The sequence below is a fragment of the Siniperca chuatsi genome, linkage group LG12 (genome assembly GCF_020085105.1).
Source record: "Siniperca chuatsi isolate FFG_IHB_CAS linkage group LG12, ASM2008510v1, whole genome shotgun sequence".
Taxonomy (NCBI): domain Eukaryota; kingdom Metazoa; phylum Chordata; class Actinopteri; order Centrarchiformes; family Sinipercidae; genus Siniperca; species Siniperca chuatsi.
Window position 1 is genome coordinate 26,181,210 of NC_058053.1, and position 27,797 is coordinate 26,209,006.

Consider the following 27,797-nt stretch of genomic DNA (forward strand, 5'->3'; position numbering starts at 1 on the left):
ACAATAACCACCGCTATCATTGGTAACAGCCTTTCTAGTCTGTACATATTCTGTATATGCTTCTGTTTGTGCGTGGTGAATGAGGCTCTTATTATAAGAAGTTGTTGAACATATTGATACCTGACCTAACATGTGTCCTGTGTGGTAGGACTGTGTTCAATAAGAGGGACATGTTTAAAGGAATAGTCCGACATTTTGAGAAATACAATTATTCGCTCTCTGGGGGAGATTTAGATGAGAAGATCGATACCACTCTCTTTCTGTTCAATATAAGGCCACAGACAACAGATGGTTAGCTTAGCTTAGCACAAAGACTGGAAACAGGGGGAAACAGCTAGCCTGTCTCTGTCTGGAGGTAACAAAATCCACCTACCAGCACCTCTAAAAATCACTAATTAACATGTTATATCTTTTTGTTTAATGTGTACAAAACTAGAAATGTAGAAAGGGGTTTTTACTGGTTTTACTGGGGGTTATGTGTTACTGGGACCAGTTGCCAGGGAACCTCCAGGATCTAGTAAGTTAGTGCTCCAAGCCAAGAAATAGTCTGGCACCCACCCCTCAAACCCCCACACACACAAATTGTCATTATTTGGGTTTTGTACGGATTTTTTAAAAACAAAATATTGAACTATTCCTTTACAACATGTTGCTGATTTGATCACGCACCACCACTGGAGGTGATCAGGAGACGCATTTGACAAAAACAAGATGACAAAAAAATGTAAATAAAACATCCATTCCACATATGTCAGTGGAAAATTTGATTTTGTACACTTATCCAAAATGAAAACAAGGGTCAAGAAGATCTGGTTAAAAGGATACTTGTACATGGTGGTGAAGCAAGACAAGGTGTTTACAGTCAATTTCAACAGATGTAAATATTGTGAGATGAGGTGACGTGTGCGGGGAAATCTGTTTTCAATGCATGATATACCGGAGATGGATTTAAATGCCAGGTGTTAATATAATCCATCCATGGAGATATGAGGTGCCTGTTTAACACTTATCCCAATGTCTGGTTCTTACCTGTGTGTCCTGTGGCAGGTGGAGGACGGTGTGCAGCCTCTCATTGTGATGGTGTCTGGACTCCTCCTCGTACGCCAGGTCTCTGTCGGCCTGCTGCAGGGTCAGAAACCTCCGGATGGTGCACAGGTTGTCCCACAGAGTGCGGTTCTCCGGGCTGGGGTTCTCCTTCCACCGAAGCAGCTCACACAGCCAACCCTGGAGAAGAGACACAGACAGACATGGAGAAAGAAGGTGGGGGTTAAAGAGAGGGGTGGAGTTAGGCAGAGTTAAGGAATACTTTCATATTTTGGAAAATATGCTTATTCGCTTTCATGCTGAGAGTTAGATGAGAAGTTTGATACCGTTCTTGTATCTGTACGGTAGATATAAGGCTTCAGCCAGCAGCCAGTTAGCTTAGCTTAGCATAAAGACTGAAAACAGGGGGAAACAGCTAACTTGTCTCAATCCAAAGGTAAAAACATCCGCCTACCAGCACCTCTAAAACTTATATTTGTAAAAACGATACATTGTGGATTTACGTCGCGTTATGTGCAGGATTATTTTTTAGCCTGCTGCAGTGAAGTTGCCAGGGAAAACCAGCAGAAACTCCAGCCAGGCTAGCTGTTTCCCCTTTTTTCCAGTCTTTATGCTAAGCTAAGCCAACCTGCTGCTGGATGTAGCTTCATATTTCCCGTACAGATATGAGAGTGGTATCGTGCTAACTCTCGGCAAGAAAGCAAACAAGTTTCTTTCCCAAAAATTTCAGACTATTCTGTTAAACCTGTCTTATAAATAGATGAAGGGCTATCCTTGTTTTTTCTGTTTTATGAACCATTTTATGGGCCCTCTCCAGCTGTGGAGCCCAAGAATCAACAGCTTTCTCTCATTTGCAGTGACAGTGGGTGAAGAAGAAGAACGATAATAAGGACCATGAGAGGAAGAACAAGTTACAGAGTAAGATGGGAAAAGACAGACCCAGACAAAGAAAAATGTGAAAGTGTAGGGCGATAAAGAAGTGAGAGCGGAATTAAATTTAGCAAAAAAGTTAAAAAAGTTGGGAATGTGCAGGGTGTGTGAGGTGAATCTAGGAAAGAAAGATGGGGGAAGGAGAGATGGAGAAGATTCAATTATATCTGCTAGACTGGTTCAGTTTGTGACACCAGCTGTTGTGTTCAACCAGCCACCTCGGGCAGCATGCACCGCTAATAGCCTGATCATCTCTCTCTTCCTCTCTCTCTGTCCTTGTGGCCAGCTGCAGCAGATGGGTGCACTGAGCCGTGACCCTCAGCCACCCCCAGACCCACCAACCTGGGGGACCTCGCCAACCGCACACAAACACACACACACATACAGGCGTGCACATACTGTATACATGACACACACATCTCTACATATCACCTTTCTCACGCTTACACCTGGTAACTCATAGCCACATGTGACTGTGTTTGAATGAATTCAAACTATATCCATAAATGAAGGGATTTAGCTCCTCCACTGCCTCTGTTCAACAATGCATCCTGTGTGTTTTGTTCTTTTAAAAAATATATTTAACATTTAAGGTTTTTTTGTTTGTTTGTTTTTCCACATTTTCTCCTAATTTAGTCTTTCCTGTCATAGCCAAATTCCTCTCCTTTGGCCTGAGGAGGGAAACAAGCATGCATCTCCTCTCCTCAAGTTTAGAGAGAGGGTGGGATTGGCATGTGCCCCAGGAAATATTAAGTCTTTATATCCTTGTTTATGTATCTACAAGCAGCAGTGGGAGAGAAGCTGCATGGTTGGAAAGGGTGGTTGCAAGCCATGCATTGTCCTTATCCTCCTCCTCCTTCACCTGGTGTCATTGCTAATACACTGAGAGACGGTGAAGTTTAGGGGCCCGAAGCTGGATAAGGATTTTTTTTTATTCCTTGAATGCAGTTGTTAGCCTGCTAGCTCCAGTTAGCTCCAGCACCTCATGCTTGCAACTGTGTGCAAGTACATTTGCCTCACTAACTCCGGCCTGAGTGAGCATGGTGGCTCACCAGCGTTACTTACTGGGACATTAATAACTTTATTAATGGTATTAATTACACTGCTATTCCTGCTGTGACTAAAGTCAAAACCAGAAATGTCTCACAGAAATATATATTTTTTTACATTTTAGGATCATGTTGGAAATAATAATAATAATAATAAATGGAGAACTTGGTGTAAAATATTTTAACAATGAGAACATGATGTACAAATTTAAGTTGATTGACTATTAATTAGGAAAGGCTCTATAGCAGTTAACAGTGGCTCACTGTGCATGTGTGCACATCAAAAGGTTCAGTTTCAAGGGACAATACGCAAAGTATTTGAGATGAATTAATTAAAATTAAGAAATTAAGAAAACAACTTAAGCAATAGCTAACATTCAAATACTTCCAGTGCAGCAGTTCATCATGTTATCAGAGCTCTGAGAAAACAAAACAGTACAGAACTGTTCATCGTGAGCCAAGTGACCGGTGATACAGCTGATGACTGACTGTTTACAATGTGGCAGATGACCAAGTCGGAGGCAGCACTCCAGTTTTGCTCTCTGCAGTGGGGTATTTTGGCTCTGAACCCCCCTGAATGTCCCACGTTTTGTGTGTTTGTGTGTGTGTGTGTGTGTGTGAGGGGGTGTGGGGGGTTATGAGCTTTTCAAAGCTGTTTTTTATTTTAGATTTATCAAGCAGTAAATATCTTATTGTCTTGACTTGCTCTGGGGATAAAAATGCTCCTTCTCCTTCTTTAAGTTAAAATCCCCATAGGCCCAAAACTGAGCCGTCTTAGCTGTAAGACTTGATCTTCTGTGGCTTCCTTTTCCCCAGTGAGTCCCTCACCTGGCTCTTGTTGGCTGCCACCTTTGCGAACAGAGCTTGGGACACCTTGGCTCTCTTCATCTCCTGCTGAATTTCGTCATAGATGCCTGACGTAATGTTGACCAGCGACTCCAGCTTCAGCGGGAGGTCAGGGGCCGGGCCGGACTGCTTCGGCTGGGAGAGAGGATCAACGCATGATGTAATGCACAGTAAGTACAAATTAAAGGGACTTTGAATGGTTCATGTTTTATAGGGAGAAGCTATCAGATAAGTTTGGATGAAAGGAAATATCATAAAGGCATACCATCTACGATATGCTATATTCATAAACTACGAAGAGATTTGTCCACAAAATATTGTATATACATATGAGGAAAGGTTATCAGCTGATGATCAGGCCAAGTTGCTCTGAGAACAGACATGCAGTGTTCCCTGTATGAGCATCAGCTGCACATCTGCAGCGCACGTCTCCACATGAATTTTGTTTACAGATCAAAGTCATTAAGTCCTTCTCTTTTGTCTTTCTTTGTTGTTTCTGTTTGAATGAACATGTATTGGCTCTCCGAAAGCTTGTATACACAGTGTTTGAAGTCGTCCACAAGACATGTACAGACCAGCTAGCTTACATTCCCTCAGTGTAAACGATGCTGAGATAATTTTACATAGACATAATAAGAATAGCACACAAATTCACCCAGAGCCATGAATGGCCATTTGCCCTGACATCACAGAGAAGTTCTTATCACTGATGTTGCTAAATTGTTATGTGCAGATGGAAAGAAATGTCCAAATACTTTATAATGTCCTTTATGTTTACAATGTGCTCCTATGATAGCTTTGAAGCTGTTTTTCCATTATAAATGGAATTTGTTTAAGATAAAAACATTCAAATCCCAGCATAGGTTTTAAGACACAGTGCATGACGTGCTGCAGTCTACTTTGTGAGGGCAAGTTAAAGATTGTAGATAACTCACAGAGTTGGAGATCTTAGTCTTGTTCTTCCAGATGGAGGCCCAGGTATCAGGGGTTATCTGGTCATCCAGGTTCCTCTCCCACACTTTCTATGCACACACACACAAGACACATGGCACGTTACAATCAAATGTTTGCATCGCTATGATTACACATGCAGTCATCATACAGATCTCACTGTTTTCTTTCTGCTGTGGCACTTTTGCTCCCACAAAACATTTTAAAAATCCTATTGTAGAAACATTTAATGCTGAGTGTGAAAACACAGTGTAGGCACTACTGACTACAAGGTACACTAACTTGTGAGAGGCGTGGAGCACCGGGGCTGGAGGAGTTGGAGGCAGGAAGGCCAACTGAAGGGTTCATGGTGCGCTCTCTCTCCTCCTGGTAGATTCGGTCTCTCTCGCTCTCCGGCAGGTTGAGGAAGTTCTGCATCGCTTTCAGATTCACCAGCAGAGACTGCGAGGCTGTGCGAGGGTCCTCCTCCTTCCGCAGGATCTCTGACAGCAAGCCCTGCTCAATGAAGACACACATTTGCACTATGAACTTTGCAAGAAGGTTACAATGTCTCCCTAATCACCAACTTCAAACCTTTATTCCTAATATACAAACTAACATGCATTGAAGTGGTTTATCCCAATGCATGTTTTCATGTTTTCTTCTAAATGTGGGATGGTTGGGTTTTTGCTGTCGCTTGGCTTGGGAAATGTGTGTGCCCACTGTTTTCAGTTTTTATTGTGATTGTTAAAAAATGGATTAAACATTTAATAAAACAGCATCGTTTGGAGCGCAAACCATTTACTTACATAACGGGAGGAGGGGAAACTCTTTTGTTACCCCTCGGGGATCAGTAAAGTATTTCTGATTCTGATTCTGAAGATATGGAGAAAGTAATGGAATAATAATAATCTTAATCTGCGGATTATTTTCTCCGTTAATTGATTGATTGTTTGGTTTGTAAAAATTCTGAAAATAGTGAGAAATGCCGTCACAATTGCCCAGAGCCCAAAGTGACGCCTTCACAATGTTTGTGTTGTCCAACCAACAGTCCAAACTTCAAAATAATTAAAATGATCAAAAGGAAAAGCAGGAAATCCTCACATTTGAGAAGCTGGAACCATGAAATGTTTGGCATTTTTGCATGAAACATGGTTTAGATGATTATCAAAATAGTTGCCAATTAATTGTCTGTCAATCGACTAATTAATTAATCGACTTGTTTCAGCTGTACTTGTATTTACTGTTGGATAGTTTAATTTATAGCAAAGCATCATATTTTATAAACTCTTCATATGTTTTGTACACAAAAAACCTGTAAAGTAACTAGTAACTAAAGCTGTCAGATAATTGTATTGAAGTAAAAAGTACAATATTTCCCTCTGAACTGTAGCGGAGTAGAAGTAAAAAGTGGCATGAAAAGAAAATACTCAAGTAAAATACAAGTACCTCAAATTTGTACTGAAGTACAATACTTGAGTAAATGTACTTTGTTACATTCCACCACTGCTTAAAATCCAGGTGAAAATCAGTTTATTTGAACCTGCTCTTTTTAAAAGAATGAATGCTATTTTTTGGTAAAAGTTGCTAAAAACAGAAAACGAGGAACCTGAGATATACTGTACATTATTAGCATATGGGTTTGATGTTCACACAAATACACACACTTGTACACAGAGACACACACATGCAAAACTCACTAAATCACACCTGGCCTCTATACCAGTAGGTCTATCAGCCACCTCCCATTACAGTGATCTAATGGGGCGTGTAGTAACCAGTTTAGCACAGCCTGAATGCATCAGGTGTTTGTGCTGCTGCGAGGGCGGGGAAGGAGACTCAATGACCCAGCAAGCTACCCTGCCATGCTTCCGCTAATCCCACTGAAAATACCACGAGGCGGGTGACCACAAAATTAGCCAAATCCTGTGTGAAAAATTACAGTACATCAGTGACGTCAATTTCCATTTAATTCTATCAAATACGGCAATTATCTCTTCTCACCTGATATGTTGTGGGGAACGAGAACTATGATCCGTTTAGTCTGAGAAAATGTAGCTCAATAAGCAGTAGGGATCGGATATGTTGGTCTTGCCTGACACTACGCCCCCACAGGATGCCATATTTAAATTTTCAGATTTCTCCATCTCCATTCTCGGCTTATTGTTTATGCCATCTGAACCTACCCTATCCTTGACGCATTACCTTGCTCTTCCTCTTCCTCTGCTCATGTTACCACCACACTTTCCCAACTGTCTCCTAACCTTCTTGACCACAGTCTGTCCTGTTTTCCTACCTGTGTGCGGTTGAAAGCCACACGGGCGAACACGGCCTGGGAGACACTAGCTCTCTTCAGCTCGTCTCTGACCTGCTGGTAGATTTCAGAGGAGACCTCAGCGGCCGAGGGGTTGCTCCCAGGATGGTCGCCGCCGACTTTGGATGAACCCCGAGGGATGGGCGGGTGGTTGAGGAACTGCTGGTTGAGGGCCTGTGGGTGCTGATGGGCCAGCAGGCGGCTAACGGCTAGCTGCTGGTTGATGAGGTGGGCCATGGCGAGCTGTTGACGCACCAGCTGTGGGGAGAGTTGGGGGGAGAGCAGCCCACCTGGTCCCAGCAGGGGCTGCAGGGCTCCAGGCGGGGGTGGTGGGGGCGGGGGAGGCACCTGGCCGGTACGGAGAGGAGGGCTGTGGTGGAGGGGGCCATGGGGCGAGGGCTGTTGTTGGGGAGGAGGGGGAGGTGGTTGAGAGGGCGCCTGCGGATCTCCTGATCCCGCCTTGAGGAGGGGACTGCCAGCTCCCAGGTGACTGAGCTGGGCCAGGCTGGCCAAGTGAGGAGGAGGTCTCTGGCCCAGAACACAGAAATCTGCCATGTTGTCTCTCTCTACTGGAGAGGAGACGAGACAGTCAGTCAGTGTGGTCAAACAAACACCTTTACTGGTTAGCACAGTGTCAGACAGATTGATAAGTTTCTTACTTTTGATGTCAGTAGCATCTCGTCCAGACCACATCTTCTCCAAGTAATCTACTGCTCAACAAAACAAATATAGAAGATCAGTCAGAAGGGAAGGTCCTGATGTTGGTGATATACATACATGCCATATAATGAACTTTGAAGCTCAACTTTTAGGACAACGGGAACGAGAACTCCTTGAAGTGCTCAGAAAAATGGAAAATTTAACATCTGTTGATGGAGTGACTTTGAGTTGCGACTGATTTGTCAACTGCTGTTTCCAAAGTAAAGAATGACCTTTGATGCTCAAAACCAAAACGGATTTATATAAAACATTCAAAAAGGAAATAAAAGAACCTCTGCTTGTCCAGTTGAGGGAGTTTGCATGCTAGGACAAATGTTTCAACAGTCTACACCCATCCCCCTGAGCGTCTAGCTAAGACTGGCAGGTGTAGCAGCCAATCAGAGAGCTCTGTATGTGTATTGACATCTGGAACGGAGCCGTGTGCAGGTCCTACTTCCAGGTGAAGAACAGAACTGATGGTGGAAACATAATTTAAAAAATACCAAATTTAACCCGACATTCCTCCCTCTGTCAGTACCAGGCTTTACCATCACCCCATCCTCCCTCATTTTCTCTCTTCCTATCCCTCTTTCCGTTCGGGCTTAGTGTTTAATGTGATGATTATAGTGTAGCTTCCTAGGAGTGGTACAGGCTGATGTGGTCGATGGGATGATCTTGACAAGTTTGGTGGGAAGAAGAAGTCATAGGATCATGTTGCTGAATATCTCAGCTGATCAGACTCATTGTAAAACTGTCTACCGCAGTCAACAGGCATTGGTCAGCCTATAACAGATGTTCCAACCTTTTTATACAAAGCCATGTTTACTTCTACCCGTCATCACAGGTTGCATGTCTGAAGCTGGATTTATACTTGATACAAGGGGTCATAGATGCTTACAGCACAGGTTTTGATTTATAGTCCAGTGTCGGATTTCACCCGTTGAAAGCACCACTGCAGCACTAGATGAATGCATCGTATGTGATCAAGCCATACCATGTTTGAATTATATTCCCCGCAGTTAAATGTGTTTACATTCTTTTATTTACTTTATGATATAGAGCGATGGCAGGCTGTGTACGCACCGCCTTGTCTCTTTACTGAATAGGAGACTACTGCCACGCAATCGCCGTGTTTACATTAATTCATTCACGGTGAGAGAGAGCGGTGATCATGGTCGGCAGAAAATTTGCATCGGAGATGTCTTTGCTAGATGTGTGTTATTAAGAAGCAGAAGACTACTGAGCCTTCTTCAACTTCCAAATGTTGTTTTCACTATCAACTTAACTCAACGCCCAACTATGAATCTAGTTTAAGAGTTAGCAATTCAATAGAAAGGTGATTTTCCCTTCTCAGACTGTTTCATATTTTTTAGAGGTAAAACTGTACAACATTTACCAAGAAAAAGCTAATATTTTTTTATTATTTCCTATCCCCAGTAATCATCTTGCGACCCCTTGTTGGGTCAGCTGTACCACTGGTCAACTGTAAGAGTATTCAAGGAAGTTGGACCACTGTCTCACCTTTGATTTTCTTATACTTCTTGTACCAACGACCAAACTCCTGGCATTTGGCAGTGGAGACATTGGCATAGTAGGAACTATTAACTATGGAGGAAATCATACTCTGAGAGAGGAAGAGAGGGGAAAGATAATTAATAACCAACATTATATGAAATGCTTACACTCAGGCAACAACCACATGGCATGCTCACATAAACACACACACACACACACACCCACACACACACTATAGAAATAGACAAACATTAATCATGATTGGAAGCCACCCATGGAAACTCGAGCCAGTACAGTGCAGAGAGGGAATCTCCAGCCACACACACATATGCTTACAATTGATGCTGCGATCAACACCCCCCACCAGAGCTCCCTTTAAATACAGTATGCGCGCGCACACGCATACACATAAATCTCACACGCCAGTCATTATGAAACCAGGATAGAGGGCTAAACATGCAACTGGGGAGTTTAACATGATTGTGGAGACAGTGCTTCATTTTGTGGGGTGGAGTTTGATTAAAATGTAGCAATAATCAATACAATGCATGTACGATTAATCAATTTCTAATTGAAACTGACTTTAGTCACTAGCCAGGGCATATGATGGTCTAGTCAGTGAAAGAGGCACTTGATAGTGTAAAAGCACATGTAAAGAAGATATTTAAGAGTAGATATAGCAGCAGCATTATTGAATTGATAAGCAGTTCTCCGATGAGGACCATTTGATTCTGATGTGAAGGTAAGGATGAGGAACATGAGGAACACGAGGAACATGAGGTACGAAGTGTTGTTGTTGTGTAGCAGTAGCCAGATGTTACCTGTGATAGAGGACACTCTTTGGCCAGAGTGCTTTGGTTCATTTCCTTCAGCAGCTCTTTGAGAGCGTTCCTGACCGTCGCGTGGTTCCACTGCTCACAGGGCAGATCCTCCAGCTTTGAAAAACTACAAACGAGCCGAAACCACACACATGAGTCAGTTACATCTTTAGGTTAATAAGTTTACACACAAAAGGACTAACCAATTATACTGTTTTACAGTATTATACAGGATGTTTTGGATAACCACGGCACCATTAAACAGTTGAAGGAATAGTTCGACATTTTGTGAAATAAACTTTCGCTTTCTTTGCAAAGAGTTAGACGAGAAGATCGATACCACTCTCGTGTCTGTGCGATAAATAGGAAGGTACAGCCAGCAACCTGTTAGCTTAGCTTAGCATAAAGACTGGAAACAGGGGGAAACAGCTAGCCTGGTTTTGTCCAAAGGTAACAAAATCCACCTACCAACATAGAAGTGTAAAAAAAAGAAAAGTTGTGGCTTTATGGAGGGGTTGTTTTTATACTCTTTATTTGATAGTTATAATCCCTTACAATTGCTACAATAAACAAACTATATCTGTCCCTCTATCTCTGCAGCCCAAAAAATAAAAAGAATACAAATAAGAACAACAATATTAGTAATGGATTGGTGTACAAAAAACACAACATAAAATAAATAAAAATTGGATTTGGTTTAGGGAATATCTTCAAATATACACTTTTTATTGTATAATATATATTTTTCATACCCTCTTCCATCTCACATCAAACAAATTAGCTAAATTCCTAATCCTGAGATTTATCATCTTAATTGTTTTGGACACATTTGTTTGCCAGGAGTTGTGACTTCCTGTAGTGTCCTCTGTTTGCTTGGCAACTTTGAAAAGCAACCAAGAAATAGTCAGACACATTACCCCGTCATTAAACCACAACTTGTCTTTACACTTACACTGTACGTATTAAACAAACAAATATGATGTGTTAATTATTGAGCTTTAGAGGTGCTGGTAGATGAATTTTGTTACCTTCAAACAGAGCCTGGCTTGCTGTTTTCACCCCGTTTCCAGTCTTTATGCTAAGCTAAGATAACCAGCTGCTAGCTGTAGCTTCATATTTACCATACAGACATGAGAATGGTATGAAACATCTCATCTAACTCTCCGCAAGAAAGCAAATATGGATATTTCTCAAAAATGTCAAACTATTCCTTTAACCCTAAATTAACTCCTAACATCACTGATCTTTCAAACCTCAACCTCAAACCATTACTTCCTGTATACACCTATCTTCCCGCAATCTTCCTGCTTTTATTTCATTTTAACCTCAGATAAATCACTGAGCACAAAGTGTGCCAAAGCTCTGCCATTTCCATGGATACACACATAAACACGTAAATAAACCTGGCTGGTATGTGCCAAGACAATAACAATAATAACCCATCTCATCTGGAGTTTATCTGTCCATCAAGATCCTGCTTCACTCATTCGAGGGAACTAGGAGTTCTTGGCACACGGACTCTCCCTGCCGGAGACAGATAATAGATAAATCCCCACCGGGTTGTTTAACTGGAGCTTTAATGTTTCAATATTGCTGCTTTCAAATTTGATAGATATGGTAAATTCTTGAGCTGCAATCAGCTGCAATGACATCAGCTGCCCAGCGGACCAAGTGTCTGATTCAGTGCAACCGCACACATTGTGTATGCTTTAAAAGCCTCACTGTGTCCAGAAAATATGGACATGTAGTCTTTCAAATGTTTTTTTTTCTTCATATTCGAGGGAGGAGCGTTGGTGAGTGGAAAGTCACTGATTTAAAATGTAAAGATTTCTACTTTCGCACTCTGAAATGCCACACGCAATTTCTTGTGAAATCTAATGAATGAATTTGAATCTAAATATGTCTGGAAAACTGTAACCTGTGACATCTGACCTTTGTAGCTGGATGCGTAGAGTGACCATGTGGTAGACCTCCATCAACATGTCAGCAACTGTAGCTTCTGGTGCGTCAGTCAGGAAGTGGATGGGCAGCGGGTTCCACCTTCCCACCTTGATGATGCCTGGACACAGACATGAAAGATTTCTGTCATTTAAGGTTTTATTTGTTTTGACGTTATACAAAAATACAGAGAGAACAAATGTGATATAGTTAAATAAAAAAAGGGAAGACAGAACAAGCCCAGTACCCCAATATTCTTTATATTCTGTTAGCTAGTACCTCATACCCTCTAAGATGTTGCACCCTTAATGTGTGTCAGAAAATTATACCAGATTTGCTTTGGACATTAATTACCCTGCCAATCAATTTTTCAAAAGAAGCAATCTCCATCATGAGTTTAAACCACTCTGTACACTCTGGTCTATGTGTGCTCTTCCAGTTATGTAAAATAAGCCTGGTTGCTACAATAAAACCTGTTACCTGTTTGCAAACCCAAACTCTGCTTTAGTAAGTTTGGTGGCACGAGAGATTTATCCCCTGACAGACACATTTGTGGGGATTCTGTTAGAGGTTGTTTGAGCCATTCAAGTTTTTTTAGTACCTCTTTCCAAAAAGGCAATACCAGGAGACAATCCCATTTATTGTCTTGGGTTCAGCCCATTTTAACAGTTTGAGGGGTGGAAAATAATATTTTGAGATCACATCCTGCCATAAATATTCCCTAATCTCACTATCAAGATCCCTTTGCCATATTAATCTCAGACTTTCACATATTCAAGATTTTTTAATAAAATACTGATGCAGAATGTAATATACTAGGAGAATCTAAAAAGTCTTGAAACCAATTCTCTTCTTCAGCCTCCTCTTTAGCGTGAAATATTTCTGATAAACCTGAATCTGAAAAAGTGAGCTTGAACCAACAAGATTTATTATTAAAGGACCATAATGGTGGTTTTATGTACGTGTTTAACCCCGTCTCTAAGATTTTAGTTTACTACAGTGTTTGTTTGATTGGAGGAATGACTGTGGAGTTACTGTAGCGCACAGAAAGCGTCGGGAGGTGGTGCAGGAGTGGAGCAGGACTTTAGCACCAGAGACTCAGGCTCACATTCTGAGTCCTGCATGTGGTCAGGTTTAGGCAACAACAGCATTTTGGTTAAGGTTAGGGAACGATCCTGGTTAGCTTTGCACATGCGTTTGTTTCTTAATTATGATGATAAAAAAATATTTTTCTCTGAAACGTATTTGCTGTAGCATATAAACAGAATTTCTAGCAGACAGGGTTGACATGTCTAACAGTGAACAACACATCCTTGACATTATTTTAAACTATTTTTCAAAGGATATCATTCATTTTTAGTTTAAAGTCTTTCACACAGCCTCCAATTTATTTAAATATGCTATGAAAATCAACTTTCAAATACTTGAAATTTCCATCACAGTAAACTACTGACTACCATTATTTCTTTGTCAAAGTTTACTACTATACTGTATTGTTATTATTGGGAAAGCTATGGCAGCGTTTTACTAGATGGATGCATTTAGCCCACACCCAGCACGTATTTTGATGTTGATAACATGTTTATACAACAGCCTGCGCCAGAAAGATAATACACTATTACTTTAATGCAGCTATAACGAGATGTTGTTATTGGATCGCTGCTCTAATTACCAGTTGTTCGATTGTTTATTCTGCTGTGAAAATGTGACAGCAGATCATTGACTCCGTCTCATAACTGTTGATATTGTTTGGTCACTAAAGAACAACTTATATTTGAACTATATTACACTGTAGTTTAGTAGATAAAGAGTCCATCCCTTCTCATAGTAACGCAGAGAGTCAGAGTATCCACCTGTGAAACTTTTGCCACCGCCCAAATATAATGGAGGTGGATGGAATTTCATATGTGCTGCTCAAAGCATTAAAGAATTACGTTTTAAAATCTAAACAGCATCTTTTCTTTTCTTTCCTGAAACAATGTCCTGGTTACTCAGCATAACTGTTGACCGCACTAACATTAGTTTTCATTGGGACGACTGAGGGCTCGTACTTATGAGTACGCAAGCGATGGACACAATATCGTGAACAAAACCCTGCAACAAATGCTACCTTTGGTTTAAATTGTATTTTTAGCTGTATCCCTATGTTACAGCCACCAAAAATCATCCAAAATTACAGACAGAAAAGAGCTTTTTATGTTTAATCGTGTGTGTTTATGAATTAGTAGGTGTTTGTATTTCTGCAGCTCTGCAGAGTCATTGTATGTAAATCTCTCTCTCTCGATTTGAACAATTTAGACGAATTTCTTTAAGACGAATACAAGGACTTTTAAAAAAAAGAATGCAAGCACAAGACACAATACACACAAACACACACAAGCACTTCACCTACTCGTTCACCCACCATGACACACACACACACACACACACTCAAAGAGGTTTTTCATGGGGACTGGCTGGAGCTGTGAAAACTAAACAAAGCTAATCGCATTACTATCCTCTAAATGAGAGCCAGACGGGTCCTGAGAAGTCTCTCTCTCTCTTTCTGTTCCTCACTCCCTCCCTCCCACCTTCCCCTCCCCCCATATCTTCTTCTCTTCCTCCTCTCTTTAGACTTCTCTTCTCCCCAGACCCATCTGATTTCTCTCTCTCTTTTTGTTCTCTTCCACTGTGTTTATATCTCAGTTATATCTTTGATTCCAGTCAGGCCGAGCTGTGTTCTTAATTATCTGGTCATACTGGGGGGGGGGCATCATTTAATCCACTATGAACAGAATGGACTGGACCCCTCAGGGCAGGGAAGAACCCCAGAGGAACCTAAGACCACCAGGAAAACGTTTAAGAACCCAAACCGAACCAGATTATTTAGAACAGCAGTAGTCAGTTCATCTGGGCCACATGAAAATGTTCTTTTTTAATACGAAAGCTTAGTCTTCTGTCTTTATACACTATGCAACATCACATTTATGTGAGAAAAATATCTACATTTTAAACTCTTATTAAAAAAGAACAAGAGTTAGAAAATAGCACATGTGAGTTTATCTCACAGGAAGCAAGTTTTACATATTATTCAAATGTGGAGCACCGTTTTTATTTTAAGACATTACACATGTCATAGATTCACATGATTTTACATATTACATTTAAGTCATTGCATGTAAAAACATCCATTTCACATGTAATATCACATTTGAAATGATATTTTCACATATGATATATGTGTGAAATTATCACGTGACTAAAAATATTGCACACGTGACGACATGAATTTCACATGTGAAAGAGTTTTGTTTTTTTTGTAAGGGAAGATTTAATGAAGAGCGTTTTAAAGAGATGGAATAAAATACTCTGATCATTTTATGACAGAGAGGAAAACACTGAGCCTCCTCTCTTTTTTTTCTCATTGTTTCTGTCTCTTTCTCTTTCACACACACCCACACACACACACACACACGCGCACAAAGAAACAGTTTCTCCTCGCTACCTTCAGCATGCAGCATCTGAAAATAAGCCATAACAATTTCGCTAATGGCAAGTTGGGTGGAAGCAAATGCATGAATAAGCAGACAAACACAAACTCACAGAGGACACATGACGGCACACAGAGACGTGGACACATACATGTACCAGCTCGCATGCAAGCACACACCCACCCACACACACACACACTCACACGCTCACAGTTTGATGGTAAATGCATTAATAATTGATCCATCATTTTTGGTCTGCTGTTCAATGGGCTCTGCTTCTTGTCCATATTTAAAAGTAGAAATCATTGTTCCCATTTCCACATTAAAATTCCACCTCCCAGAGACATGCTTTCATGTGGCCGGCTGGTGGCTTGGCTCATGTCTGAGTGTGCCCATCCTCACAAACGCAAATCCATACACAAACACACACTGATGTCGCTGACTCCTCTCATCCACACTCGCACAGACCTGCACGCATGGATGCCTGCGTGCACACGCACACACCACACACACACACACACACACACACACACACACACACACACACACACACACACACAAATACATGTGTACACAGTAATCCCATTGTCCCATGCTAGAATAAGTCTTAATGGTCGCAGCAGCCTGCACACGCATGTGGGTCTTCTTCCAAACTGGTTCCAGCTTCCACCCCTGGCACACACTGAGGGAAACCCCATACGCCTGACTCACCCCTATCACCCGTCATTGCACCCTGAGGAACTCCTCTTGATGAAAATCTGTCATGCTGTCATTTCAGGGAGTGCTCCTCTCCACTGAAACGCTTCTGCTCATCTGTAAAATAACGAGCCCTCCGCTGAGGGAGCAACAGCTTGAAAAATGGCAGCAGAGAGTTTCAGGCTTATTATAAGTTATGATGCAACTCACTTGATCCGAAACACTTAAAAACAGGTGTGCAACTTTCTGATAAGGCATATTTTCTGAAGTTTGTAAGTTTGTCTTTATTAACAGTCATTTTTAAACGCTTCATTGAGCAGTAATAAGAGCAAACCTTGAGTTGCTACGCTGTGAAAAATCCATTTGGCTAGTTTTTATCCTCAGCTTTGTGTTTTTAGCTCTTTCATTTAGTAGAAGACCCTCTAAACATTTAATGGGATAAAGCTGCAGGGCATTTGGACCAAAATCCATTTATTAAGTCCAGACTTGATGAATTATGCCAGTAGAATACATTTTATAAATGACATCTTAACATTTAACTGTATGTTTATTTTAAAATGGCCCATTGCTGAGTTCTGGGAATACGGCGACGTCACTACAACAAAATCTGATGGGGCAAAATGACACGTGCTGTCAGACAGTCTGACAGGTTGTAAACAAGCCAACAGATGATCGTTGGTAACGATCCCTTATTGCACACATAAATTGTGCGCACAACTACGACAAGTGCAGTAGATCAGTTTTGAACCAAGAGGGTAGTCTGTGATGTTTATAATGGATAGTTTGGGTAATAATTTTACCATTCGTCATCATTTTCTCTTCCAAATACGATTGACCTGGTTGTTTTTTAAAGGGACGCCCCACTGATTTCACACACAAAGTTCAGTGGACTCATCACGGGGAATACTACTCAGTTTTAATAGAAAGCTGAATTACAAGCTGGTGGAGTTTGAAAAACCAGACAGGGAGGGTCTACCAAATTATGCTATTCAGTTGCAGTAGTTGCATTATAGGAATTGTCGGATCCAGCGTTTTTGGATCTTGACCTACTGTATATACTAGGGACTAGTCAGGTTATCTTGGCTTCTGCAGCATTGATTTTCACCGTCCATTTCTAAATTTCAGGAGTACCCCTTTAAAAACCTTTATGATCATCTGACAGCTTGTTTTTTGCCCCAGCTGACTTATTTTTAGTAAAGTCGCCACGCTCTTAGATCTCAGGAATTCCCTTGGTGAGTTGTTACCGATAGGAATATTGGCAAAAACTACGAAAATAAGACCCACACTTTGATAAACCAGAATTATCCTTTAAGATAAACTAAAGAGTGACGTAAAAAGAAAAAAAACAGCTTATGCATAAAGAGGATATACACGAGCCAAACCTGGAAACCCAAAAGATGTTCTTAATAATGGACAATTACTGATTTATAAATGTATTAACAATTAATAAATACAGAAGTAAAGTATGCCTTGAGTAAATGAGAATGCCGTGTAAGTAAAATGTAAAAGAGCCCTGCTAGAACCAGGACTACAATTCACAAAAGGTCTGAACTCAGATGTCCAGTGAATTGCTGACACGGTCTGCAGCAGTGACCCTTTGTGGCCTGTTAGACGTGGCACTGCAACAATGCTCTCTCTACCCACTCGCTCTCTCACTGACCACTGTTAACTGTTCACTGACTGAAGCCGTAAAGTACAGGTCTGCTCCCATCCATTCTATAAAAGCCTTCAGACCCTTATAATTGAAATAAACAATATCTCCCAGTTAATTACTGGGCTAAGCTAATTAAAGAAAGGCCGTGGTCCTCGGTGGGGACTTTAAATACACCGCTGAGACACAAGAATGCAGGACACAATTCAAACAGGGAGAAAATAGCTGGGACTCTGTGTAATTTTGGTCGTGGACCGCAGGGGAAAAATGTATAATTTAAGCCAGAAATTATTCATTTAACATAAACGCTTGTTTTAAAAAACAAAAAGTATTCATTTGAGAGAACTTGGGGGGAAGTGTGTGTATGTGTGTTTGTCTTTTGTCTGTGATACAGCATGACAACGCGGTATCTACGCCTAGTGTATGTGACCTTTCGTGTGAGCGTGTGCAAATGCATCCTTGCATGGGTTAAATAGAGTTTACAAGAAGTGTGTGTGTGTATGTGTGTGCCTGTGAGTGTGTTTTGTGCGCGCGCACACACACACACACACACACACACTGTAAGCGAACAGTGCTGTGAAGTCCATTCTCAGAGTTTTGTTTGTGTAGAGTTGTGATGTCCCATTTAGTCTTGCCTTTGAAGCCCCTGGTGTGGTGCCTTTAGAGGGGGGAGTGCATTGATGTGGACAGGGGACCAGTGTGGCTCGCTGTTTTCCATACACACTGATGAGACAGACAGAGAGAGAGAGACCTCCCCTGATACTTGGCAAAAACATTGAGGCTAAAAGTGCTACTAATGGCATTCATCTGCAAACCGTAGCAAACGCTCGCCATACAATTCCGTGGGCTATTTTAGGCCATCAGTGTAGGATAATGTGCATCTGCGTGTTGTTTATTTTGCTAACTCATTTTAACAGGCTGTCAATTACAGTTCTGAATTTTACAACCAAAAGAAGGAGGGGGGGAAAAAGATCTGGAACTTAACCAGCGGACGAGACTGAGTTAATAAATGGTTATACTGGAAGGACAAAGACTCAGATGTGAGAAAGCACATTTGCATGATATCTGAGATTATCAGATGGTGGAATGGAATATGATCAGAGCTTAGAGCAGTTTCACTAACAAACATGAACATGCTGAATGGCTAATTACAAGATATTCGTAATATTATTATCCTTTAAAAGAGCCTTTTTGTGGCAATTAAATATTCTTTAGTCTCTCACCTCAATTTGTATGTGATTCCATTTTATGCTTTACCTAATTTTTGCGTCCCATTTCCAATCCCAATATTCTGATAACGACAGAGGAGCTGATGATTTTTAGCACTGGACGTAATTAAAGGTAATGCCTTAAAAGATAACTTCATTTTTATTTTACAATTTGGGTCTCATTTTTGTTGTTTTGGTCATCATTTCTAAGTAATTCTTGAGATATGGAAACTTGGCGACCCTTCACTACAAATACGTTTGGATGGAAACAAACAAACTGCCAGATTATCTAAAGCACTTTATTTGGAGGTGAAACAGGTTTCTGTGCAACATGGGATTATTACCTGTGTCCGTGCACAGCTACAGCATGTACAGCAGGTCGAAGGTGAACCAGGAAGTCAGTCCTCCGACTTCTGATGGATGTTTAAATGGACAGTTTGGGTAATTTGCCTTTGTTTTCTTTATTTTGTTTATTTAAAACCTGTCTAATTGTCTGACTGCTTGTGTTTCTTGCCCCATCTGACTTCTTTTTTGTGATGTTGCCACATTACGAATTCTCAGCCATTTAGTTGGTGTATACAATCAGTTATCCTAACTGATAGAAATTATGGCCAAAACTACAACACTAAGACCTAGGTTGTAATAAACTGGAATTATACTTTATTGCCCCAGTTCCCTTTCAGATTACGACTAAATTTAGACCTTTGTGTTGTTTGATAGCAGGATGGATTTCATTGACAAATTTGCGGTGTTACTTTATGGCACAAAAAGGGAAGAATCTGCTGTTCTTGTAGCATAAACGCAGCTTTTCAGAGTTTCTCCTAATGACAGACGGGGGGGGTGAATGTAATGTGAAAAGTGAAAGAGTAAATCTTTGACCAAAGAAGCAATGAAATTGAGGCCGAGGAGAAGACAGGGAGACAAATAGTAACATCGTCTTTGTGACAATGCAAAGAGGTCCTTGGCAGAATGTGATTACATTTGATCAGAAGCATTTTTCTATTTAAATATCATTATTAATCTGTCTTCAATCTTTACTCTTTACTTTTATGTGGTGTTATTTTAGATGGAGCTTTTTAATGGTGTGACACGAAAATAAACGATCATCATTCACTGATTAATTCATTGATTAAATGTGGTAATCATCAGGGGTCACGCACACCCTGAAAACGTGGAATTCTTGAATGCAGATTTTCAGTTGTGACAAAAAGTAACAGAATATGAAACCAAAAGGAAAACAGTGAACTTTCTTGACAAAGTGTTTGATGTCCAACAACATCATGACAAGTTGCATTATGTGAGGTCAAGGCAGCAAAATTGATTTCTATATTCCCTACAGCAAATGAAATACTTTTGTTTTGTTCAAGGATGAGGCAAACATGACTTTTTTAAAGAGTAACTTAACACCCCCTAAAGATTTGTACTGACTTCAAGTGGCTTAACGTCTGGCCTTGCTGCAGTGATGTACAGGTGTACTCCAGTGTGTGTCAGTACACTGTGACATCACAGTTGGGTGTGGTTAGATGTGCAACAAGCTTGAAACTTTCAACCAAAGAAGGCAGCGAAACACTGCTTTTCAGCCTGGCATTAAGTTCCTCTTTAACTTTGACTATCAGAGATTAAGTACATTTAATTTCTGAACTAAACTAAAAAAACCTGGATTTGGATATCTTGAGCCACAGTACCCAACAGTTACTCTTGACGTCCATTAAAATATTACTCTTGTTCTCTCTGGAAAACATTTTTTCAACTAGTGGGATCCCTGAATGATATATTGTTGTTTAAAGCTCCACATGTCACGGACTGAAACATACGACTGGTTTGAGATGTGACCAGTGTTCAGCAGACACACTGCTCTGCTGGATGTGAGTTGGGACTATTAAGGGAAACCAGAGAGGTGGAGGTCAAGAGTCTGTTTCAGGTGGGCTGGAGGCCTCAAGATAAGAGCTGTTGGCCTTGAGGCAGTAAAAGGATTACCTGTGGCAGTGTGTTTATGGGATGGGGAGAATGCACACACACACACACACACACACACATGCAAACTCCTACACATTAGAAACATGTCTGCACACTTGTGGGTCTGCAGACTTAATTCGAAGGAGACCTGGTGGGGATGACACACACACACACACACACACACACACACACACACTCGAGCGAGATCTCAAACAGATGGGGATCTCCCACCATTTTCAGTTTATTGCAATAGCCATGTTGCTTACTGTCGCTCTGTTGTTACCATTTTATATCAATGTGAGGCAACTTCCCCAGATGGCATTTTCTGCATACTTGAGAAAAGACAGCAGTAAATGACACTGTCCTGTCGCAGATGACTACCATGTGTGCAACAATAAATTACAGAGTTTTTCTTTTCCTCTGCTTCATAAACATTCTCACACATACTACACACACACACACACACACACACACACACAATGTATTTTTGTCTTGCGGAGACATTCCTGTCCAGCTCTTTGTTGTGTCTTTAATGAGTTTTACAGGCTCTGTCTGTGTCTTAGTTGTGTTTTTGAAACATTCTTGTGCTTATTGCCACTGTAACAGTACAGTGTCTGCTCTAAATAGACAACCTCACATCCAGTTTTCTTCTAAGGCCGCTGATTAGAGGGAGAGTCTCCTTTCAAAGATCGTTCTCGTTTTGACCCCTAAGCTGCATGCTATTTAATTCTGAGTCAGTAGTACCATAGTTTACACAGTGAGAGATGGAAAATCATGACTATTATTAATGGCCTTCATGAAACCCTCTTCATACTAACAAAAAGAGGCAGCTTGGCCTCAGATATTTAGCTATTTAAGTGATAGTATAGTAACAGGAATTGAAGAATACTGTTATTTCTCTGCCAAGCTGGAAAAGTTTAAAGTTGGTAGTCTGTACAACTTTGTTTTATGGATTCAGGCAGCATCGTTGTTGCTAAGTGTCACTTCTCAGGCAAACAGTTGTGTCTACTACTGCAAAGTCAATTTGCACAGATTTTCTGTCTGTGGCACTGATTCATTTGTAGTAGTTGTGATGGTTACCTCTACTACCATCACTTCTCCAGCTCGCTATCGGGTTCTCCTTCTGTTTTCCTTCTTTTTAATTTCAATTTGTCAAATGAATGCCACCATAACTTCTGCCCAGTTGGGGATTTTTTTGCCCCAAGGGACGACCTACCAGACAAAGGCTTTCATCTGCTTTCATGAGGTGGGTTTATGCCAAACGTTACAGCATTTTATTAATGACAAAGCTAATGAGCAAGCACAAAAACAAATCCAAGAGGCTATCAGTCCTGCAAGTCAAGAATATCAATACCACTCTCATACGGTAAATATGTAGCTAGAGCCAGCAGCAGGTTAGCTTAGGTTAGCTTAAAGATGGGAAACAGCTAGCCTGGCTCTGTCTGAAGGTAACAAAATCCACCTACCAGCTCCTCTGAAGCTCACTAATTAACAACTTATATCTCCGTTTAAAACGAGCAGGGATCAGTTACTTCCTGAAGTCTCCCCTGGTTGCCTAGCAACTGCTTCCGGCCAAGAAACAGTCCGGCACATAACCCCCGTGTAAAACCACAGTTTGTCATTTTTACACTTCAGTTTTTGTGCGGATTAAACAAAGGAGATATGATATGTTAATTAATGAGCTTTAGAGGTGCTGTTAGGTGGATTTTGTTACCTTTAGACAGAGCCAGGCTAACTGTTTCCCCCTGTTTCCAGTCTTTATGCTAAGCTAAGCTTGCTGGCTGCTGGCTGTAGCTTCATATTTAGCATTCACACATGAGAGTGATATTGATGTTCTCATCAAACTCTTAGCAAGAAAGCAAATGAGCTATTTCTCAAAATGTCCATTCCTAACTTTTCCTTTAAGGATGCACAGTCCTGAGGTCAGCTGCAACAACATGCACCTTTATAGATCATGAATCAAGCGCGGCCTGCGGACACAGCTCCTATTGTGGGTTCAAAACTTCTATCATACCCACGAATTCTGTCCATGTGTACTCTCAAAACCTTGCACTTGATCTCTGTCCCTGTCCAACGCGCTAAACTCTTGATTGACAGATACAGTTCAGTTTGTTTTGTGCTCGCTCAGTTGTTCTGAAGTGTTGTGCTAGTGTTTTATCAGTTGGTGGTGAGAGCGTAGTGGTAGCATTAGCATGGTAAACATTTATTTGTTTTAAAACATTGTTCATTTCAAGTAGATACATAATTAGCACTTTACACATGATTAACTTTAATTTAGAATTATATTATTATACTTGGCTTGCAAAATAGCTAAGGGCTATAATCACACCTTATTTTGAAAACCTGAATTTCAGATTTCTTTCAAAATATGGGAAGAATACAGAGATACGACAGTACTGGTCTCGTGGTGTTTGCAGTGTCTCTCTGACTGACCGTGGGCTTGTGCGGCTGAGCTGTGGGAGTAGCCGAGGGCCAGCAGAGCCGTCTCCACCAGCTGAGAGAAGAGAATATCCTTCCTGACCAGGACAAACTCTGCATGCTCCTCTCTTCCCTCACATCCGTCTGTCTGAATCCCTCCGTCCGACTGCTCCACCACACAGAAGACTGGAATCATGAGACCTGTCGAACAGGACGAGAAGGAAAAAGGAGAAAACAACAAGAAGATTCTTTTAATGTCTGTTTTTTATTGTCTGTGATCACAACACAGTTTATCCCTCACAGACAGAAAACATGTGGATTGCATTTATTGCGGGTCAAGCTTGTAATCACTTCATCCTTTTTGTTTTACACTGTTGGATGTTGCAACACCTGAAATTCTCAGTACGCTACAATAAAGCAAGGATGTAAAACAAATGATACGCATTCCTAAATCGACTGCAACAGTACTGCTGACTGTCCACTGGACGTTTCCAGGCATTTAATCTAACGGCCTATTAGATAGGCAGTCATTATAATAGATCTCCTAACAGATATGCAAAGGTTATACAAATGTAAAAAAGACCTACATGGACAACAATTTAACAACCAGCAAAACTGTAAATGGGGGATTTAAATGCTGAATAATATTGTTAATGCAGTTAATAAATATTAATACAGAGGTTTATGGTCAAAAGAAAACGTATTGAAGTTACACGATACTGTGAGTCTTCCTCAAAGATGCAAATTAAGGCCAGGTGAAAACAGTTTGCATGAAGATGAGCTCTCCCAGCTCACACACAGACCGACGCAAAAACCTTGACATACTTTCAAAGTCTTTGAGCAATTCTTTGAACCACTTCACAGCAACACATGTGGAAGTTTTGAACAATTATATTAATTATTAACGTAAAAAACATTCAAGTAAATCCGGAGATATTTTGAACTAGTGGGTCGAGATGTGGCTCATCGCTGTGCTTCAGCAGGCTCTAAACTAAATGACAAAACAGGTCGTTGCCTTCAAAACAACTCAAATGAGCGTTTTCTCATCTCGTCAGGATGACATTGTTTCCTGAAACCATTACAAAAACTACTCATATACCAGCTTTCTGATCTGCCACCACTATGGGTAAGGTTTGGTTAGGTTTAGGCAAATAAAACTAATGAAAGGAAACAGCCGACAGTTGGTAGGAGACAAGAGGTGAAGAGTGTCAAACTCAACAACTATACACCAAGACCTTCTCCCTACGAGGTTTTTGGACACTTTCACGACGTCACCCTTTTCTTCTAATAGACAACAGTCACTATTTGAAGGGTTCCTTGTCAGGAAAATGTAATTATAGGTCGGTTCAAGTGGTTGAACAAATGACCAGTGCTCTCCTTTTTCTGGATAGTTTTTTTAACCACCACGTTATTATTTATTGGACCATTCGCATGGAAAATACTCAGTCCTGACTGAGTGGCAATTGTCTGACAGTATAACACGACACCAATGTAAATTTACATCCAGGTCATATTATAGCTGAAATCTGTGACTTAGAGTCCTCAGCTTAAATCATTGACATGGTGAACTGTAGCTAACGCCGGATGTGCAAATTTGGATTTTAGTTTTTGGATTTCAGTTACCTCTTGCTGTCATAGACGGTGACAGCGTACAGAAATGTACAGACTTCTGCTTTCAAATGCTTTACACCGTGTTACCAGTTAACCCACAGGTGAAACTAACCTTAACCACAGGTTGAACTGACTACAAGCAAACATGGACACATCCTCTTATTTATGGCCATGTTATATTATGTTGCCTTATTTTGTTGTTGCAGTATATGCACGATAATGCACTCTGACGCGCTAATAATGCCATTCCTCTGCTTTACATCTTAACATTCTTCACCTCCAGCTTGTTTGTTACATTATTATCTTATATCAAAACACCTTGACTTGCATTGTTGCTTATTTATTTATTAGCATCTCCATCAGTTGAACATTTAACTCGAGCACTTGTCCCTCCTCAGTATTTTCAGTATCTGGTTACATTAAGTATCCAACACAGCATCCGTGTCCTTCTGGCTCCCTGCACTGATATCAATCCGTTCTCTCCAATATCAGCCTTTTTCCTAAAAGGTTTTTGGTTTTGGGCCACCTGTCAACTGGCAATTAATTAAAGCTCTGAAGAAATGATGGAGAGAGCGCATTAGGCAGCGTCCCAGCACTAATAATACAGGGCACGGCAATGTGTTTTACCGCATGGATACCACACAATACCAAACGCGCACACACACACACACACACACACACACACACACACACACACACACATGCCTCCCTTTTCACAGCATGCACACACATGCCCCTCCATACAACACACGAGGTGCATGCAGCATTAGCCCCCCCCCCATCCTTATCCAGATCCATCCCACCCGTTGTTTTAATCAGTCAATTCCTATATTTCTATTTCCTCCTCATTAATCACTCTGCTCCCAGTCCTCCAGGCTCTCATGGAGTGAATTACACACTGGAGCACGGTGCCAATTCAAGTAAGTGAATTTCCCCCAACAGGGAAATATAACTGTCAACACAGAGCAGCTCCCTCCGACCAGCACTCTCTCTCTCTCTCTCTCTCTCTCTCTCTCTCTCTCTCTCTCTCTGCCTCTATCTCGCTCTATCCTACATCTCCACCTCAGTCTGTCTTCTCTCATATCCAGTGTCCTGTGATTTGCCCGCTGACTGTATGATCTGGTTTGGATGATGTGATGTTGCCTCAAACCTCTAATCCCTCTAATATGTATGGGGATGAGTGAACGGGGATATTAAAATAAGATATGTGTGCTGTGTGTGTCTGTGTGTCTGTCTGTGTGTGTGTGTGTGTGTGACATGTGTTAGTGCGTGTGTGTGTGTGTGTGGAGTGTAAGGGGGTGTGTGTTTTGGCAGCATTTCTTGGGTGTGAGTGTCACAGCGTAGACGTTTGTGAATGTGGACATAAGGTGCGTGTGTGCATGCAAATCTGTGTGTTTGTGTTTGCATGCTGCTCTACTCTAGGGGTGTGTGTGTGTGTGTGTGTGTGTGTGTGTGTGTGTGTGTGGCCCCCTCCTTGTGGCAGCAGTGTGGTTTGGAGGAGACACGTCGAGTTTCCTGTCTTCAAAGACAACCCGTCATTATTACAGGCCAACCATCCGTTCAGCACAGGAAACCCCTTCCTCCTTCCTCCTTCCTTTCTCTGTCCCTCCCTCGATCACTCTTCACTTTTATCACACAGAAATGTTTTCTTCTTCTTCTTTACATTCATTCAATCACGCACATTGATTCTTCTTCTCTTCTTACTGTGGTCAAATCTGAGCTCCACGTTGATTTGTTAACCTCTTTAACTCTTCCAAAACCACAGACAGGCTCATCTTTACAAACTCAGACTGTGCAGCCAAACACTGTTCAACTCCACAGAAATGTATTTTTCTTGTTCTAGCAAAGATCCCAGAGTTTTGCAGAAACATTCAAGGAAGAATTTTAGGGAAAATTTGAATAAAATGATGCACATAATATCCAGAATATTTTCATTTGATGTGACCGTGCAGCCCTAAAATCAATGCATCTTTTGTGCCAATTTTTCAGTCAGTGTAAACTGTAAAAAATGTCAAAAATAATTTACCTCAATGGTGTGTTGGAACAAGAACAGAATATGTTTATGATTCTGTCAAACAATTCTTTTTTCTAAATTTAAGAAAAGGTAAAGTGTTCAAAAATCAAGCGTTTAAGAGACATTTCTACAAACACGCAGACTAACGGATAAGTGCGTACACACATGCACACACACATAAACAAGAAACAACTTTCACAATGAAGGCAGGGATCGATAACCCAGAGTGAGTTGTATAAATCTTGTTTATATGGAGCAATCTCCTTTATTTGGTAAGCCTGTGTTATACCGTTCCCCCCAGGCTTATAGATTAACAGTGCAGAAACAGCTCGGGTTCTCCCAGCAGTGCTGCCACACTACAACACAGCTCACTGAGCCAAACTCAACTCATGGCCAGGATGTGGCTCACTGCAGAGCCAGGAGCTGTCTTTGGGTTTGGTACATAAGAGCTCAAAAACCTCTGACACCTGGGTGAAATGGCAAGAGCTGTTTTGAAATGTCGTCATCCAGCCTTCTCTATTTCAGCAAAATGCAACTTTCCAAGACTCCAATGATGTGTGCAATTTAGAAAATAATTATCACCTTTTTGTTAATTTCTTAGGGATAAGATATTTAATTAGTTTAGTCACAAAAGTTTTCATCCAAATGTAGTGCACATTTTAACCCCATTTTGAGAAAATCTGCAAAAGA

General features: G+C 41.0%; 1 protein-coding gene across 8 annotated transcripts in view; it reads right to left on the bottom strand.

Annotated features, from left to right (window-relative positions):
* The window catches only part of satb2 (SATB homeobox 2), a 60,464-nt gene that overhangs the window by 12,805 nt on the left and 19,862 nt on the right, over nt 1-27,797 (bottom strand). For 7 of the 8 annotated variants that reach the window (XM_044217204.1, XM_044217203.1, XM_044217206.1 and 4 more), the window contains 10 exons: nt 23,498-23,683; nt 12,078-12,204; nt 10,149-10,272; nt 9,334-9,436; nt 7,773-7,823; nt 7,096-7,682; nt 5,103-5,315; nt 4,805-4,891; nt 3,852-4,004; nt 1,030-1,224 (listed from right to left, as the gene is read on the bottom strand). In XM_044217204.1, the coding sequence (XP_044073139.1) occupies nt 1,030-1,224; nt 3,852-4,004; nt 4,805-4,891; nt 5,103-5,315; nt 7,096-7,682; nt 7,773-7,823; nt 9,334-9,436; nt 10,149-10,272; nt 12,078-12,204; nt 23,498-23,683 (1,826 nt within the window). The remainder of the gene's footprint in view (nt 1-1,029; nt 1,225-3,851; nt 4,005-4,804; nt 4,892-5,102; nt 5,316-7,095; nt 7,683-7,772; nt 7,824-9,333; nt 9,437-10,148; nt 10,273-12,077; nt 12,205-23,497; nt 23,684-27,797) is intronic. The other variant, XM_044217205.1, reaches the window with a different exon arrangement.